The sequence below is a fragment of the Orycteropus afer genome, unplaced genomic scaffold, assembly GCF_000298275.1.
Source record: "Orycteropus afer afer isolate SDZICR_OR568_19922 unplaced genomic scaffold, OryAfe1.0 scaffold00070, whole genome shotgun sequence".
Taxonomy (NCBI): Eukaryota; Metazoa; Chordata; class Mammalia; order Tubulidentata; family Orycteropodidae; genus Orycteropus; species Orycteropus afer.
This window is the reverse complement of record NW_006921657.1, coordinates 9,495,287-9,513,118: the sequence shown is the minus strand read 5'-3', so window position 1 is coordinate 9,513,118 and position 17,832 is coordinate 9,495,287. Positions and strand designations below refer to the sequence as shown.

Here is a 17,832-nt window from a genome sequence, read left to right as displayed (position 1 = left end):
TCCTTACTGATAATCCTGTTTCTCTGATATATAAAAAAAATTCTGTTTCTTTGATATAAATCTAAATTAAGATGTGATTGATGTTGTTGTTGTTATGTGCCATCGAGTCGGACTCGACTCAAAGCAATCCCTTCTTGGGTTTCTGAGGCGGTATCACTACGTAAGTAGATTGCCAAACCTTCCTTCCAAGGAGTGGCTGGTGGGTTTGAACCGTCAGTCTTCTGGTTAGCAGTCAAGTTGCCTTAAGCACCAGGCTACAAAATAACGCTTTTTAAGGCATAATTTTTAGAGTTTTACCACTATTTACTTTTTTAAGATTAATGATTTGTTGGGTCTCATTTTTAAGATGAGATAAGGCATCTTTCTCCTTTTGAAGATCTTCCTGCAAAGTCTGCCTCCATTCCTTTTCAATCTTCAGATCAGTTTCCAGTTGTACCCTTGAATGAAAAATACACAAAAAGCTCAGTACTATTTCTCACGTGACAATTGTACATATTTCTTAATAGAAGCATCTTCTGGGTCAATTACTTTTACCTTTTTAATTCATCTCTTCAGGTGTTTTCTACCATAAACATTTTTTTGGTAAAGAAGTTGAGCAGTACACAGGGTTTACTGATCACAAAATGTCAATTTATTTGCCAATCTCAAAAAACTCTTGTTAAACAATAATTTATGTCATTTTACAATGTATACAATTTTGTATATATATATATGTTATGTAAGTATAGACAATGCCTAGAAGAGCACATATCAAACTATTAAAACTAGTTACATCTTGGGAATAGAAATAAGTGGATGAGTTTGGAGTTTCAACTACTGACATTACTGTGTCATACAAAATTTTTCACTACAAACTAATTATAAGTATTACTCTGATATGAGAATTTCAGCAAACATTAAACCAGTAATTAAGTGGTTGCTGTATCAGTAACAGAAAAAAAAAAAACCAGTCCTGGTGCAAAATACTAATCTTCAGATTACTTTTGGAAGCTAACCAATTTTAGGGCAGATCTCAGACCAAGCAAACAGTGGGCAGGTACATACGGCGAGGAAGGCCTGGGAAGGGCATCAGCTGAAAGCATAACAGCCTGCAAAGCAAAAGCAGTCCAAGTTCCGCTTCCTGAGTCTTCCTTTGGTCAGAGATCAATAACCACACTATGGCAGAATAAACATCGGATTTGTCTTGTTGTTGTTATTGTTGTTATGTGCCGTCGAGTCAGCCCTGACTCATAGTGACCCCTCCTTGGGTTTCCGAGGCAGTATCACTAGGAAGTAGGATTTCCCAACCTTCCTTCCGGGGAGTGGCTGATGGGTTTGAACCGCCAGCCATCTGGTGAGCAGTCAAGTGCCTTAGCCACTATGCTAACCTACACTTTCGTCAATTTCTAGAAAAGTGATTCAGTAACACAGGGTACCAAGGTTTCAAGATTGTATTCTACCAACTGGCAAAGTATCCCAGTCTTGCTTTTCATTTTTCATTTCATTCAAGAGGGACTTGCACAATAAAGACCTTGGCAGCATTAATAAGCTTGATGACTTAAATGTGCCTTGTGATTTTTCCAGCCAAAGGAAACCCTAAAAGTGCCGACTTTCCTTTTGTGAAAGTGTTTATGATTAGGAGAAAATTGTTTGTTGTTTCTTTCTTCTTTTTTTGGGGGGGTGGGGTGGGTGGGTGAGGGTGAGTTTTAGTTTCCCAATATACAAATGAAGCCAGCTTTCAACTAAGGTAATATTCTCTAGCCTAATACCTTATTCTATTTACCAACTTCTTAAAATACTATTTTGCAGTAGATCTAAGCAGCCCTTAGAGTTCCAGTTGCAGACAACAAAGAGCAGATGCATTTCTCCCTATGCCTTCTACTAAGTACAGTTAAAAAGACTGGATATTTTTTATCAAAGAAAATAAGACTCTGAAAGGTAGAGAAAAGAAGGCAGCTAATAAGGGACCCCAGGAGTTAAGAAACTATATGGAGTGAGTTCCTTGAGTTTTCTTTTTGCTTCCTATATAGCTCAGATTGGAGAAGCCCACAACCCAGACACCAACAAGCACAAACAAAAGAAACCCTAAAAAAAGCCCACTCTTTCTTGACAAGGGAGTAGGAAATGTGCAGCCCAGCAAGACAGAAACGTTTTCCACAATAAATGCCCTATTCTAGCAAAACACCAGGGGAAAAAATCCACGGCCCCCTCATCCCTGTCAACAAAAGCCAAGTAGGGCGGGAGCCCAGACTTCCACCCTTGCCTGGAAGTTCACAAGATATCCCTTCCACTCCTCCCACAATATCAGTGGAGGCCAAGTGGGAAACCTGAATTTTTTTTTTTACCCTACAAGGCAGTAACAAGACCTTCCACCCCCTCCCCAGCAAAGGCCAAATGGGAAGCCTGGATTTCCACCCCCATCCAGTGGTAATGAGGCACTTCCTCCTCTCCTCTCCAGAGTGGTGTCAGGAGAGACCAAGTAGGGAACTTCAATTTCCACTCCCATCCAGTGGTAACAAGGCACCACTCCTCTCCACAGCGACAGTGGACTCTGAGTGGAAAGCCTAAATTTCAGTCCCTAAACAGCAGTTACTAGATGGCTATCTCCAGGGTGGTCCCCCCAGGCTAGTTCTAGACTTACTCCCACAGTAAGTACATTGGCAGGGAAAGGCCACATTTCCCTGCCAATGTGGTTTCAATGGAGGATTACTAAAATGGATTTAGGTAGCATCCAGAGTCTTATAATACCCAAAATAAACAAGATGCAAAAGAAAAACACTTGTACTAGGACCAGGGAAATTTCAACCTGGATGAGAAAAACCTGGAATGACCTGACAAGAATTTTAAAGCAATCATCATAAATTTGCTTCCATGAGCAATTAAGAACAAATGAAAGAATAGGAAGCCTCAGCAAAAAAGAATGAAAGAAAGTATCAGGAAGAGCCAAATGGAAATTTAAAAACTGAAAAATACAATAATTGAAAGTTTTTAAAAAAATCATTCCAAAAAACCAAACCAAACTCACTGCTGTAGAGTCAGATCCGACTCATACTGACCCCTCCTTGGGTTTCCAAGGCACTATCATTACGGAAGTAGATTTCCCAACCTTCCTTCTGAGGAGTGGCTGGTGGGTTTGAACCGCTAGCCTTCAGGTTAGCAGTCAAATGCCTTAGGCACTATGCCACCAGAGAATTGAAAATGACAATAGAAAGAATGAACTTGAAAACAGAACAATAGAAGTTATCTAAGGAACAACAGAAAGAAAACAGACTGGGGTGGGGGAAGAACAGGGTCTCAGGGACACAGGGGCCTGTAACAGTAGCTCTAATACTCAAGTTTATGCAGAAGAAAGGGAAAAAGGTAGAGCTGAAAGAATACAGATCAAGAAACTGCCTGAAGGACCAGGTCTGCTGGTCCGATAGAGCCTGGTGGAACCACTGAGACCATGGCCCCTAGCTGCCCTTCAGGTCTGGAATTGAACCCACACCTATATCTTCCAGCCAAACAAAAGACAGGCATATGAGTTGAACATTTACCTGAGGTAGATACACTCCTTTTGTAAGGGAGAAAGAAGGGCTGTTTATGCACAGGGAGACAGCTCAGGGGACAGGAGTGCATGGAGGGATGGACACAGGGAAGACGTAACTGTTGGAAGGAAGTGGGAGGGGAGCTGTTGCATTGTGGTAAATTGTGGTCAATGTCATGAGATAAAGTGTATGTGAACTGCTGTATGGAAAGTGAATTTGCTCTGTAAACTTTCACCCAAATCACAATATAAATAAATAAATTAAATTAAAAAAAAAAAAAAGAAGAAGCTGCCTGAACCCCAAACAAGATAAACCTAAAGAAATTCACACTCAGAAATATCACAATCAAGCTTTGGAAAACTAAAGACAAGGAAAGAAATCTTGAAAGCAAGCTAGAAAGAAATGACACAATACCCACAGATTAATAGTAATTCAAGAAGCTCTGGTGGTGTACTGGTTAAAGCGTTTGACTGCTAAATAAAAGGTCAGTGGTTCAAACCCACCTGCTGCTCCATGGGAGAAAGATGAAGCAGTCTGCTTCCGTAAAGATTTACAGCCTAGGAAACCATATGGGACAGTTCTACCCTGTCCTAGAGGGTTGCTATCAGTTGGAATAGATTTGATGGCAGTGAGTTTATTTATTTTTTTAACAGTGATTCAAATGACAGCGTATTTTTCATCAGAAACCATGGAAATCACAAGAAAGCGGCAAATCATTTTTCAAGTGCTGAGAGAAAATAATTGTCAGCCCAGAATTCTATACCCAGTGAAAACATACTTCATAAACAAGGGTGAAATCAAGACCTTCTCAGATGAAAGATAATGTTGCCAAAAGACCTACTCTAAAAGAATGGCTAAAGGAAATTCTTCAAACATAAAGAAAATTTTTAAAGAAGGAAACTTGGAACATCAAGGATGAAGAAATAACAACACAAAGATTTTTCTAAATTATGTTTAATGGTCCAAATAAAAATTGTAACATTGGCTCTTAATATACATAGATAAATGTTTAAGGAAATTATATTATAAATGAATCTAAATTGTGGTACAGTTTCTGCACTTCTCTCAAAGTGGTAAAATGTTGATACCAGTAGACTATGAGAAGTTTTATATGTATAATGTAATGCTTACAGCAACCACTAAAAAAACTATACAAAGAGATGCACTCAAAAACACTCCAGATAAATCAAAATTAAATTTTAAATAATGTTCAAGTAACCCATAGGAAAGTTGGAAAAATGAAATGGGCACAAAAACACAGTGGGCAAACCAAAAGCAATGAAATGGTAGACTTAAGCTCTAAATTATTAATAATTATTCTAAATGTAAAAATGGTCTGTATGTATCATTAAAAGACATAGATTAGCAGAATGGATGAAAAACATAATGAAAATATTCTTAGAAACAGCATGTCCTTTAATAGTGTAAGGTCCTTGGAGTTACAAAGGCCTATTATACTCAGTACCTAAAGACATAACAGCCACTGGATTAATGCTAAACAATAACAAAAAGAATAAAACTCTTACAAGAAGGCAGTGGAACATAGTGGTTAGAGAGCTGGACTGTGTGTGGAGAAAGTCCTAGCTCTAACACTTTCTAGTTCTAGGACAGTTTCTGAATTTACTTTGTCTCTAAAATGGGGACATATGATACCTATCCTGTTTTGTCTGCTTAAAGAGTTGCTAGGAGGCACTTAAAAAAAAAAAAAAAAAAGGTGAGTAAAAGTGTTCTGTAAACAACAAAGGAAATAAAAATGTAAGTATTATTATAATGATGTTTTCTCAAACAAGGAAAACCCCATAATCCAGTGGCACCATTAGATAAAAAGAAATATTGGTGTTCCACCATTACGCATAAAAAAAGGAAGGGAGACTGGTGAAACCCCCGACATGATGGCCCTTGTCACCCTTCAGGATTGGAATAGAACTCATCCTGTGGCTTAACTTCCAACCAAATAATAGACACGCCTGTGAGGTGAACAGGTATATACCAGGCAGGTACACTCCTTAGAATAATCAACCATGGGAGATCAGAAGGGCAGCATTTGTACAAACAGGGCAGGAATGCACAGGAAAGAAGGACACAGGCAAAAGGCAACCATAGGGAAAAAGTGGGAAGAGAGCTGTTACATTGTGGGGATTGCAATCAATGTCATGAAACAAAATGTGTATGAACTGTTGAACGGAAAATTAATTTGCTCTGTAAACTTTCACCCAAATCGCAAGAAAAAAGAAGAAACCCTATGGGGTGGTTCTACCCTGTCCTATATGATTACTATAGGGTTGTTATGAGTCGGAATCAGGGGGAAGAAAGGGAAGGGATGGATGGGGAGGGGAAGTTACGTTATTAGAAGTATGTGTTCCAAGAGCAAAATACTCACAGCTGTTTCTCCTTTTGGGAGATTTGTTTCTGCAGACTGTCAGATTTACTCAGACATTCTTGTAGGTATTTCCTGTCCTCTTCTTCAGCATCCATTTGCGCCTTCTCTGCTTGCTGCAATCTGGTGTAATTCAAATCAACTTTGGGTAAAACTGAGGCTAGAACTAGGGTGTAAAAGGGTGAAGAAGACAAATAAAAGAAAAATGGGGAAATAGAAACATTTCTAAATGAAAACAAAGTTTGGGGGAAAACTCACAAACTCAAACGTGAAAGAGCCACACAATGTCTAGAAATTGTTTTGTGATTTTCAATATACATATAATATGCCCAGAATACTATTTCAAATTTGTTTTATTTCTTGTTCATAATTAACAATGCAAAGCAATACAGCTTTTACCACTTATGTAGCGCATAATGAATCAAATTTCAAAGTATAATAGGTGCATTATTGCCTTTTTACAAAACCATGAAAAGCATAGTACTTATGTCTATACTAGGTGAAGAAGCCACACTGTTTTATGTTATGTTAGGATGTGTATGCCAGGAATCAAGTGTGCTACAAGGCCAAGAACAAAGAACTGCAATGGCTCCAAATAATAGCTGAGCTCTTACTACAGGTTCTTAATGCATTTACTAAATTACTCCAATCTGTATGATATAGATTTAGGTATAGATTAGAATTTTTTTTTTTTTTTTTAAGATTCAAAAGAACTAAGTGCTAGTTGACATCATTCCTAGAATAATTTTTCCCCTCATGAATGAATTTTAAAAATTAGCTTAAAACGTGGTTTCGTTTTTTGTTTTTATTTGTAAGTCATTGCTTCTCCCTGCGCTTAGCTCTACTCCCTGTCTCCTCTGGCTATCGAGGATTTCTTAGATTAACTTCAATATTTTTATAAGAAAATATCTCCCAAGTATTCAAAGGGCATTAACTCCTTTGTAGGGAAGCATAAGAGAAATTTCTGTTTAACTAACCAACAAACTGCCTCTTCTTCCTTAAAATGTACCAGTGGGGTATCTCTCGCATATTAAATGTGAGGGATAAATGCCACTTCCAAGGAAAAGAGATCAGCATTCAAGTTATCTCTAAATATAAAATTAAATTAAAATATTAAGAGGGGAGGCCTAAACTTTTCTCTAAAGTTACAGAAAGTAAAACAAAAGTTAGAGTGAGGTAGGCCTTGAAGTTGTGCTTTCACAGAAGAGGGCTAAGGGAAACTAGGCAAGTGAGGATGCTAAAGTACAGGAAGGAGCTCTGGTGGCGTAGTGCCTCAGGCACCAGACTGCTAACCAGAAGGCTGGTGGTTCAAACCCACCAGCCTCTCCTTGGAAGGAAGGTTGGGCAATCTACTTCCGTAGAGATACTGCCTTGGAAACCCAAGGAGGGGTCGCTATGAGTCGAATCGACTTGACGGCAGTGAGTGTGTTTAAAGCACAGGAAGACAGCCAATCCAGGTGATAAACTATTTTAAAACAAACTTTAAAAATCAGTAAGGTAGCCATTAGGCAAAGAGTGGGTCGATGGGAAAAAATTATCTGTGCCATCACATTTTGAAATAAAGGTTAACTTATTTTTAAACAATTTTTATATTTTTCATCAAAAAATAGCTAAAAAGATAAAACTGCATTTGAAAATCTTGACCTCCAAAGAGTCAATACTCAAATCAGTCCTTGTTTTAGAGGTTTGAGGATTGTAGTTTTGGGAACCCAAGGGTACCCCCTCTGCTTTATGGCAGTGTTTTACCACGGCAGCTGACCAAAAAGCATCCAGGGCTCCTAATACCCTTTTAGAATACTCAATAGCATAAATTCTTTTCTATTTACTATATTATAAAATTTTTGATTCTCTTTTAGTCTACTTAAATACAAGTGGTTTTCAGAAAGATATATCTTTGACCAGCTTGTACTGATCTTGAGTGTCACTGCTGGCACATTTCACCAATGACATTGCAATTGTCCTAGTTTGAGTAAACAAATCATTGTCACTTCATAATGGAATGGACAGAAATCAAAGACAGAAAAAGGTAATAAAGATGTCCAAAATGTAAAAATGGGGATAAAGAAACAAAAAAGAAAAAAGAAGAAAGAGGATGTCAATAAAAGAATATTCATGTCAATAAAGCATTAATAATTATGTTTTTCATAAGTAGATTCAAAGAAAGCAATGATAAGACATATGTTGACACCAACATGACAGGGCAATGGAAATACATTACATTTTCCAACAATTAAAGTGAAAAATGCCAATATAAAACAATTCAATTTAAACAAAATTATTTATTGGGCTGGGTTGAGGGTCCTATCAAAGAAACTAAACTTGTCAACTCAGAATGCTTGGTTTCAGATAGAGATGGTGAAAGACAAGGGCTATAACAGTCAATATGCATGGATATCAGTCAGGGATAATCTCACCATTGATTGTTTGTTGTTAATTTTCTAAAGATTTCTCTTTGTGTATTTGTTTTATGTAACAGATTAAACTACAAGAAATTGCCACGTCTATGGCTTTTCTCTAAACCTACAAAATGGCAACTTCAAATAAATCAACCTAATATAAAGCAACTTGATTTTATGCAATAATCAAAACCAAAAGGGCAAAATCCTGCTGTGCTGGGCTTTAACAAAAAAAGTGCACTACTCTAAATTTTCCTAACGCATGGTTTTCGTGGCAGGTGTCAGAACTGAATAAAGAAAAAAAGGGAAAAGAAACGAAAAAAAGAACTAAAATTGGAAATGCTGTACCTTTGTTCCAGCTGCCTCATGGCTGCAGTAATTTTATTGGTTTTTTCCTCTAGTCGTGCAATTATTTCATTTTTTTCTTTCAATCCATCTTCAGAACCCTATTTATGAAAACATAAAAGCTAGAGAGGTTTTGATTTTTAAACCTGAATATTTATAAATTTCTTGTAACATTTTGCTATGGCTTGTGTCTTTGAAATGAGCAGAGTAAATGTGTAGATTAAGCTACTCCTAGGATATAAAGCAAGGAGCTCTGGTGGCAGAGTGGATAAGGCATCTGCCTGCTAACCAAAGCTCAGCAGTTCAAACCCACCAGCTGTTCCGCGGAAGGAAGATGGGGCGACCTATTTCGGAAACCCTATAGGGGGTCGCTATGAGTTGGAACCAACTCAATGGCAGTGAGTTCGGAGTTTGGTTTGGTAGGGTATAAAGCAGAAGAAGCACTACTGGTCATCATTTTAAATGTAATAAAGAAAAAAGAAACAGCCTTCAGTGTTTTTTGAAGGCAACAAGTGAAACTCTTCTAAAACATGCCATTTTTCAAATTAATTAAATTGTAAAGAGCTTTTGGCAACAAGTCTACTTAACAGAGAGTTCACTTTATGAGAAAATGCACAACAATTACTATGGTAGCATTTCAATAAAAATAAAATCTTTCTCAGAACTACACTGTATAAAGAAGTTCACGAACATGTCTTGCATGTTGAGACTGAGTTTTCCCAAAGATTTAACCCTCACACTGTTAACCTTACAGTTTCTAATTAAGAAACATATTAAGATAGGTAACTTTTGCATTATTACATTTCTTAAGCTTCCATTTAGAAAAAAGACACTGACTTTTATAATCAACCTAGCACAGTTAAAATGGTCTTATCTCTTAAAAACTAAACCCTTCCTATACACTTTCAATTTAAATAACAAGAAATTCCAAGAACTGAAGAATGTTGCTCACCTGTAACTTTTGATACATCTCTATATTAATTGCTTTAACTTCCTCTAGTTGTTGTCGTAGTCCAATTAGAGTATCTTGTTTCTCGTGGATGTCTTTCTCCAACAACTTCATGGCAAGTTCAATCTCTTTTTTCATGCTAACTTGTACTGCTAGCTCATTCTCCACATCCTGCAATTTGAAAATGCCCCCAATTCACTTGCCACTTCAGGAGCTCAAAATCAGGTAAAGGGCAGTTAATGAGATCAAGAAAAATCTTTCCAATCAATATGTAGATCACTCCTTTTAAATTATAAGCTCCATTATAGTGAAATCAACCAGTCCCTATAACATCATAATATTCTACATATTTTTAAATGCATTTTTTTTGCTAAAATGAAAGCATTTTCTAGATTCTGTTCATTTTAATTATTCTACTGGTTCAACAATTAAATATTTTTGTACTTCATAAATTCAGTATTAATTTTCATGAAACAAAAGGAAATGAAGCAGTCTATATCCGTAAAAGCCAGAAACTAACTTTAAAAATTGCACTGTATAGTTTTAATTTCTTCTCTTAAAGAGTTTTATATCAAAAGGATTAATAAGTTTCCTAACATAAAGACAAAGAGCAAGAGGGATGGGAGAGCTGACAGTAGCCCTTTCTTGAAATACAGGTGTTTTCTTATAAGTCATCATGCTACACATTTGTGTTTTTCTATAAGTATTATACTTCACAATGAGAAAAGTTAAAGGCTAGTTCATTTTTAATATGAATTTATTAATATTGAAATGTTATTCCATCCTATTAAATTTTTTTAATGCTGGCCACAACCTATTTATTTCATGACCATAGACCATTTTAAGCCCATAGCTTAAAATCAGATATAGTGGGAATTTAAAGAATTTGAGGGGATTAAGAGGGTAGATTTGCTATCTCATGCCAAAGAAGGCACTAAAAAAGATTTTAAATGATGCTTGTTTGACAGTAAATTAGTCCCAGAATTTTGCTAATGTACCTTTAATGTAACGCACCTGTCGTAACTGGGATTCATCTCGAAGTTGCCTTCTGGCCTCATTGTACATTTCATCCAGGCCCTGACGAGAATGCTTGTATGTTTGAAGCTCAGTTTCCACATCCACTTTGGTAACCTATGAAGAAAACACCAAACTTTTATTCTATAATCACTACTATACTAGTAAAGAAATACCTAGTCTACGCAGCATCTCTAAAAGTGGCAAATTCTGACATAAGACAGTCTGAAAGCAGTCTATACTTACCTCTAAATGTTGCTGTGTTTTCATTAAAATCAATTTATTTTCACTTCGCAATTGATGATTTTCTTCTTGGAGTTTAATGATATTGTTCTTTGCTATTGCTAACTAAAAAATACAAAACAGGAACAAGGAGAAAACTTTAAACTTCTTTATTACTTAATTTACAGGTTATGCTCATGGCTATAAACAGTAGAAAATAAAAACCTAAAACTAGAAAATGTCTCTCACATCTACGAACGTTTTCATAAGAAAAATGTGTTCCTTATTATCCCAAGACACCAATTACAGAAATTATACCCTTATTTCCACTATTTCCTTTGATAGTCCAAATATTTTATGCTTATCTGATTTATAATATTTAAGTATCTGAGTAAGGATATGTTAAACAATAAGACTTTTAAAGACATTTTCAAGAACAGAAATATCGTAAGGAAAGAAGACAACGCTATCATTGAAAATGCAATACAGAGTTCATGGTGACAAATTAGGACACCCTGTGAAATCTAGGCATGTCATAGGAACCTGAGTGACTGTAACAAATACTAGACAACTCTCACCAGGAGAGTTAAACATCCGAATGAGTAGGTTGCTTGGCCCAGAATGGTAAGAGGAATCCTAAGACAACAAAAAGCAGAGGCCACTCTCTACAATGCTGGCTGGCCATGAACAAATTGTAGTAGTCTGTTGGGGATACAACTTGAACTTCACATTTGCCTACACCCAAGAAGAGGCATAGACTAGGGAGCAGCTCTAGAATGGTGCCAATCAGGAGTTCAACCATCAAAATGAAGATACATTCTTAACTGCAGTCAAGCATACTGTTTGCTTCCTGCTTTAGAAAAATTAGACCAGTTCTAAAAGAAATGAGAATTTTAATTTACATGGAAAATAGGATTCATATACTAAAAACAAACTTCTTCCTCTAGCCTAAGTAATTCTAGGAAAACAGGAAGTACTAATGCTATGGTTTGATAAATTTTTAAAAAAGAAACTTATCTACAAAGTAACTTTACAAACAGTATTAAGAAGACAGCTGAGATAAATTTCTGGCCATTCTTCAAATGAACTCTGTGCCATAGGCTAGGCACTTTCACAAAGCAAGAAACCAGAGCACATGAGATGAGTTTTAGACATGAGGGTGGAAAAAGGGTAGACATGATCATATGGTGATGATGCTGATAAAGAAAAGTAATCTGTCTAGCAGAACAAGAGGGCACCATTATTTTAACAGAATAACTAAATGGCTCTACTATCTAAATACAGGGCATCCAGATTTAAAAATCAGAAACTCAGATTATCTATAGAAGACTAAGTGAGCTTTATCTTTAGGACTCATTTCTAGAAACTGAGTATCTCAAACAAAGTACTCACAGATTCATAACACTGAGAACTTGCCCGAGAAACTGTGGTTTCTCTAGAACTGATTATAATTGCATTACTGGTAACCCACCATGATGGTGATGATATACGCGTACATGTATGTATACATGCATGGATACTTGAAATGCAAAGGATCACAAATACTAGGTTCATGAAAGAGAATCATCCATTACTAGGTGACAATACCTCTTCAATCAGCTTAGTATTTGACTTTTCTAATGAATCAACTCTTGAATGGAGGCTGCTGACTGTGCTGCTGAAATGAATAAAGAAAAATTCATTCAATATCATACAAACTCACAAAAACAAAGAAGTTATCCTGGACTCATTATGCTGACTATCATACATCAACTGCCCCATCCTTACCCTGAAAATTTTAAATTGCTTTCATAACTTCATTTGGCTAGGAGAGCAGTAGACTATATAACAAAAGAATAAACATTCCTATTAGAATTCCATTTGGTGCTGCTCATTATTTCTTACTGTCTTCTTAAGGTCCTTCTCACAATTAATTTATATTTGAGAATGAAAATTCTACACAAAGGTTACTTTATATTGCTAAAACTTCAATTAAAATTATTTTTTAAAGAATGAACTTTAAATGCCTACTTCATAATCAAGTAGCTTAATGAAGCACATAAAGACTGGTTGCTAACCAAAGGCTTGTTCTGCTTCCCCTTTCTATTTTCTTAGTAACTTGGGGGCCTCCGCAGCCAACCTCGATTTGAGAAATAGGAGTATAAGACACACACCAGCAGCCGGTGCCCAATCAGTCGGCAGCTGAACAAACACCTGGTTTTTAGAGATCCAGTGAAAAGTCAAATCACACCATCGACATACTTGGTTTTTCCATTTTTGTTTAAACAAGTCAAGATTGGACATGAATGTATATTTTATTTGAATCTCTTCTTCAAAGCTTGCTTGATACTGCCCACCTCGAGCTTTTTTCCAATAAAATATAACATGGTATATAAAACACAGTAAAATGAATAGCAGATACGAATTTTATACCTGCTTCAGAAACCAGTATTAGCATTTAAGATTAACTGGTGAAATAAGAAAAATGTTTTTCTATTCACATTAAACTCAACCATTCTCAGATAAGACGTCACAACTTGAATTTGTCCATAAACAGCACCGGGGGTCTTGATGGAGACTGAACAAAGACAGGTCCGAGGGATGGAAAACAAAGGTGATTGTCTCTGCTTTTCTAACTATATGACCATAAAGTTATAAAACCTTTCTCAGCTTCAGTTTCCTTGTCCATCAAATTGGACAATAATGCTCACCTTGCCTTTATATGAGGATCAATTAAATGATAATTAAAAAAAAACATAAACAATAAAGTAAGCAGTAAACTCTCAATGGGGGTTTTTGTTGGGTGACAGGAAAATAACTTGAGTTCTACTGTCTCCTACATCCATTATCTATATTTTCCAAATATTCTGGATGTATGAGGACTACTTTCAAATTAGAAAAACAATGAAACATCTTTACTGCGTAAAGCATATAAAAAAGTAAGGCAGTAGCATTGCTGTTAACTGTTTAATACACATTCTTTAAAGGACTGAGAATGAGAAAGCTCTTTTGAACCAAATGGAACAGACTCCAAGATAAATTGAGTGAAATAAAGTTCAAATAGTGTGAAAAGTATGCTAACTTATATGTAAAAAAATATGTATATTCTAGCTTATTTGAATAAAATACCACTGGAGGCATACAAGAGAACTTCTTATATTAATTACTCCTGTAAACGGAAACCAGATGGTTGGCGTTCAGGGGAGATTTTTCATTTTATGCTCCTTTTGTGTTTTTGAAGTTTGAATATGTTAACATGTATTACCTGCTCCAAAACCACGAGAGGTTTAAAAATAATAAATAAGCAAGGAAGTGTTTCATTTAGAAAAAAAAACTTCAGGAACACAAATTATAAAATACACACATATTTCCTATCATAGCTATTACTAAAGCTCCATGGCTTAAAAAAAAAAAAAAGAAACACCTTGATGCAAAGTCTTTCCCCTCTCTACAATGTCAGAGAGAAAGCAAGAGTTGTAGTATACTAGTTCCTTCTTTTTATCACTGAGTCATTTGTTTTCTTTTTATGTATTAATTTGGGGACACTCCATAGGTTCCAGATTTGGGGTGGCTGTAATCTTTGTAGAAGCTGCTTATCAGGTATGACTCTTCCATGGTGTTACTGGGTGGGTTTGAACAGGCAACTTTGGGGTTACTAGTTGAGAACAGACTGTCTGCCACCCAGGGACCTTAGCTCCTTTTTTCTGAATAGAAAAAATTTAATTGTATTTACTGACTGTAAAAGAAATACATGTCCATTGAGTGAAACTCAGAAAATACAGAAAAGTATGAAGAATGAAATAAAAACTATCTATAATCTCATCACCCAGAGAAAGCCATTTATACTTATTAAACTTAATTAATAAGAATAGCCCATCTGTAATTATGTAGCAAATATCACTGATTATAGCTACACCGTCCAGTACAGTAGGAGTGAGCCACATGTGACTGCCGAGCATTTGAAATGTGACTAATCTCAAATGAAATGTGATATAAGTACAAAATAACAGCAAGAAAAGGAATGTAAAAGATCTCATTTGTGCCTAAGGCATTTGACTATTAACCAGGAGGCTGGTGGTTCAAACCCACCAGCCACTCCTCAGAAGGAAGACTGGGAAATCTACTTTCATAGAGATACCACGTTGGAAACCCAAGGAGGTGTCACCATGAGTCAGATTCGACTTCATGGCAGTGAGTATGAGTTTTAATATTAATTACATGTTGAAATGATAATGTTTTTTATAAATTAGGTTAAATGAAATATATTAGAAAAATTAACTTCACTTGTTTCTCTTTACCTGAAATCTTTTACATTCAAAAATGTGGCTGCTAGAAAATTATAAATTATTCATGTGGCTTGCACTGTATTTCTATTGGGCAGAACTGCAGTATACTATTTTACATACAGATCTCAGAAATTCTTCTCAGATAAGAGTATTCACTTGATGGTTGCAATGATCAGGTGACACCATAAAAAGGAGCAAGCCATATTTACACATGAAGTCCTTTGATATGAATAATGAACTTTTGAACCATCCAAATGCTAAAACTTTCTACTCTATCTAGTCTTTTTTCTTCTCAAAGGTGAAAAAAAAAAAAAACCTCACTGCCCTTGAGTCGGATCTGACTCATAGCGGTCCCTTCTTCTGTTTCTGAGGTGGTATCACTATGGAAGTAGATTGCCCAATCCTCCTTCCAAGGAGTGGTTGGTGGGTATGAACTGCCAGCCTTCTGGTTAGCAGTCAAATGCCTTAGGCACTATGCCACCAGAGCAGCTTCAAAGGTAAAGGAAAAGTTAAAAATTGTATTTAAATTCTATAAAAACTCTATTTAAAAATCTGACTCACTTTCTGTTTAAAAATGTATCTCCAAAACTTTTCTAAATTCTTAATCTCTGTTCTTTCGCTACTCCCTCATCCCTTTGTCAAAGATTCTTAGAAAAAAGATATAGGATCAAGTTGACCTGAAGAAAGAAAAAGAATTCAGACACTATTAATAAATTTGCTAAGCATCCATAATACTTACTTCAGTTGCCGATTTAACTCTTCAACATAATTTTTCTGGTCTAATATGGCAGCAATTTGAACATTCCTAGAAGGAAAATAAAGTAGCTTTGTGCTAGTTTGGCAAAGTGCAAAACATTTACATATAAAAAGGTATGTGAATCATCTAAAATTGTTGTAAAGATATAATTATGATATAACAGTATCTTGCCCTAAAAAAATTCAACAGTCTTTATACTCATTTAGCAGTACTAAGTGATTATAACCTTTGCTGAATAATTAACTTGCTAATACCAGACTTAACAATACCATTATATTTTAAATTTAAAAGCAATTATATCTTGAAATAAATCAGTATTTATAAGTTGTGAATAATAAATTTTTATTCTTTTTACCACAAAACATATCTGACTGTAAAAGGGGTCTCAGGAACTACAAAACAAACAAACAAAAAACAACCAAACTCACTGCCCACGAATAGGACTTGACTCATAGCGACCCTCCTTGGGTTTCCCAGGCGCTATCACTAAGGAAGTAGATTGCCCAATCTTCCTTCCAAGGAGTGGCTGGTGGGTTAAAAAAACAAACAAACAAAAAAAACCCCAAACTCATTGCCATCAAGTCAATTTTGACTCATAGCTACCCTATAGGACAGTGTAGAACTTCTCCATAGGGTTTCCAAGGCTTACAGCTTACATCTTTATAGAAGCAGATTGCCTCATCTTTCTCCTGCAGAGTGAAGTGGCTGGTGGGTTTGAACCACTGAACTTTTAGTTAGCAGATGAATGGTTTAACCACTGTGCCACCAGGTAAGGTGTGGCTAAAAGTCCTACTTAATATTAAAGCCTCATTCTTGTAAATGATCACCCCTAATTTGCTTTGTAAAGCTTATAAATGGAGATGAAAATGAAACAAAGCAGAAGCTACAAGAAGAAAGAAAACAAAAACCACATTGTAAATAGACTGATCACATACTGATATGTAAAGAGCTACATAAAATAATACAACATGTGAAATAACTTAAGAAAACCATACCTTTCTTTATTTCCAATATCTTCTTCATTCTTTAGATACATAGAAAAATCAATCACTCCAACCTGAAGTAAATAAAGTTATTTTTATTTATAGGGGAGGAAATAATACTTTATCAGAAGTACCTTTAACATGCACTGGACTTGGTTTTTAAATTTTTATCAGTGTTTTACTGCACTCTTTAAAATGTAGAGTGAAATTTGGGTTGAGAGCGAACACTATAAACTGAAAACACTGCAACTGGTTCTAACCACTTTCACTTACTTGTGAGTCTAAATCCTCTCCTTTAACACACAGATTAGCATCTATCACATTCAGGCCAACCAGCAGCCCAACAATTACTGCTCCTTCTTCTTCCATCATTAGCGCATGATACTCATAGAATTCACTGTGAATATTAAAACAATAAAAACTTTAAATTACTAACTTATTGCAAAAATTAAGTTTTTAAATCTCAGCACCTTATCGCAGATACCAACAACTTGATTACCTTTAAATTAGCCTTTCCACATGTAAATAACTATTTAAAAATTCGAATTTTAAATGTCTACGTTTTATATTGCTAAAAAGAAAGGAACTGAAGGAAACAAACAAGGAAAAGGAAATTTACAGGAGAGAAAAAAGCATCAAAGAGAGCCCAATAGGAAAAACGGTGTGACTGAGGCTTAGAATGCTGTTGGCTCTCAGAAGAACATAGTCACTGGTGCCAATCTGATTATAATTTTTATCAGAGTTGAATTTTCAATCATAGATAAGACCCTTGGATAAAGACTGAGGTGGAGAAATGAACAAAGCTCACATTCCAGTGAATACATTTGACATGTGTATCTGCAGTGTAGTAAATTACTTTGTGTGGCTTTTCTACCCATAAGTCTTTGTAAACTCCAAGGTGAGATTTTCTATGAGCAAGTGAAGAGCTCCTGATTGCTGAAGGTGTCCACCTGGAATATTTCTGTTGGGAGAGGCACAAAACAATGTTCTGGGAGGTGCCCACTCTCTCTCAGGTGCT

At 35.8% G+C, this 17,832-nt stretch overlaps 1 protein-coding gene across 1 annotated transcript in view; it reads right to left on the bottom strand.

Moving 5' to 3' along the window:
• Nucleotides 1-17,832, bottom strand: part of RUFY2 (RUN and FYVE domain containing 2) — a 34,400-nt gene that overhangs the window by 8,973 nt on the left and 7,595 nt on the right. Inside the window, exons 5-14 of the mRNA XM_007940685.2 lie at nt 17,088-17,211; nt 16,827-16,888; nt 15,814-15,879; nt 12,397-12,466; nt 10,834-10,935; nt 10,588-10,704; nt 9,577-9,744; nt 8,628-8,725; nt 5,887-6,006; nt 308-437 (exon numbers count right to left, since the gene is read on the bottom strand). Of these exons, the coding sequence (XP_007938876.1) occupies nt 308-437; nt 5,887-6,006; nt 8,628-8,725; nt 9,577-9,744; nt 10,588-10,704; nt 10,834-10,935; nt 12,397-12,466; nt 15,814-15,879; nt 16,827-16,888; nt 17,088-17,211 (1,057 nt within the window). The remainder of the gene's footprint in view (nt 1-307; nt 438-5,886; nt 6,007-8,627; nt 8,726-9,576; nt 9,745-10,587; nt 10,705-10,833; nt 10,936-12,396; nt 12,467-15,813; nt 15,880-16,826; nt 16,889-17,087; nt 17,212-17,832) is intronic.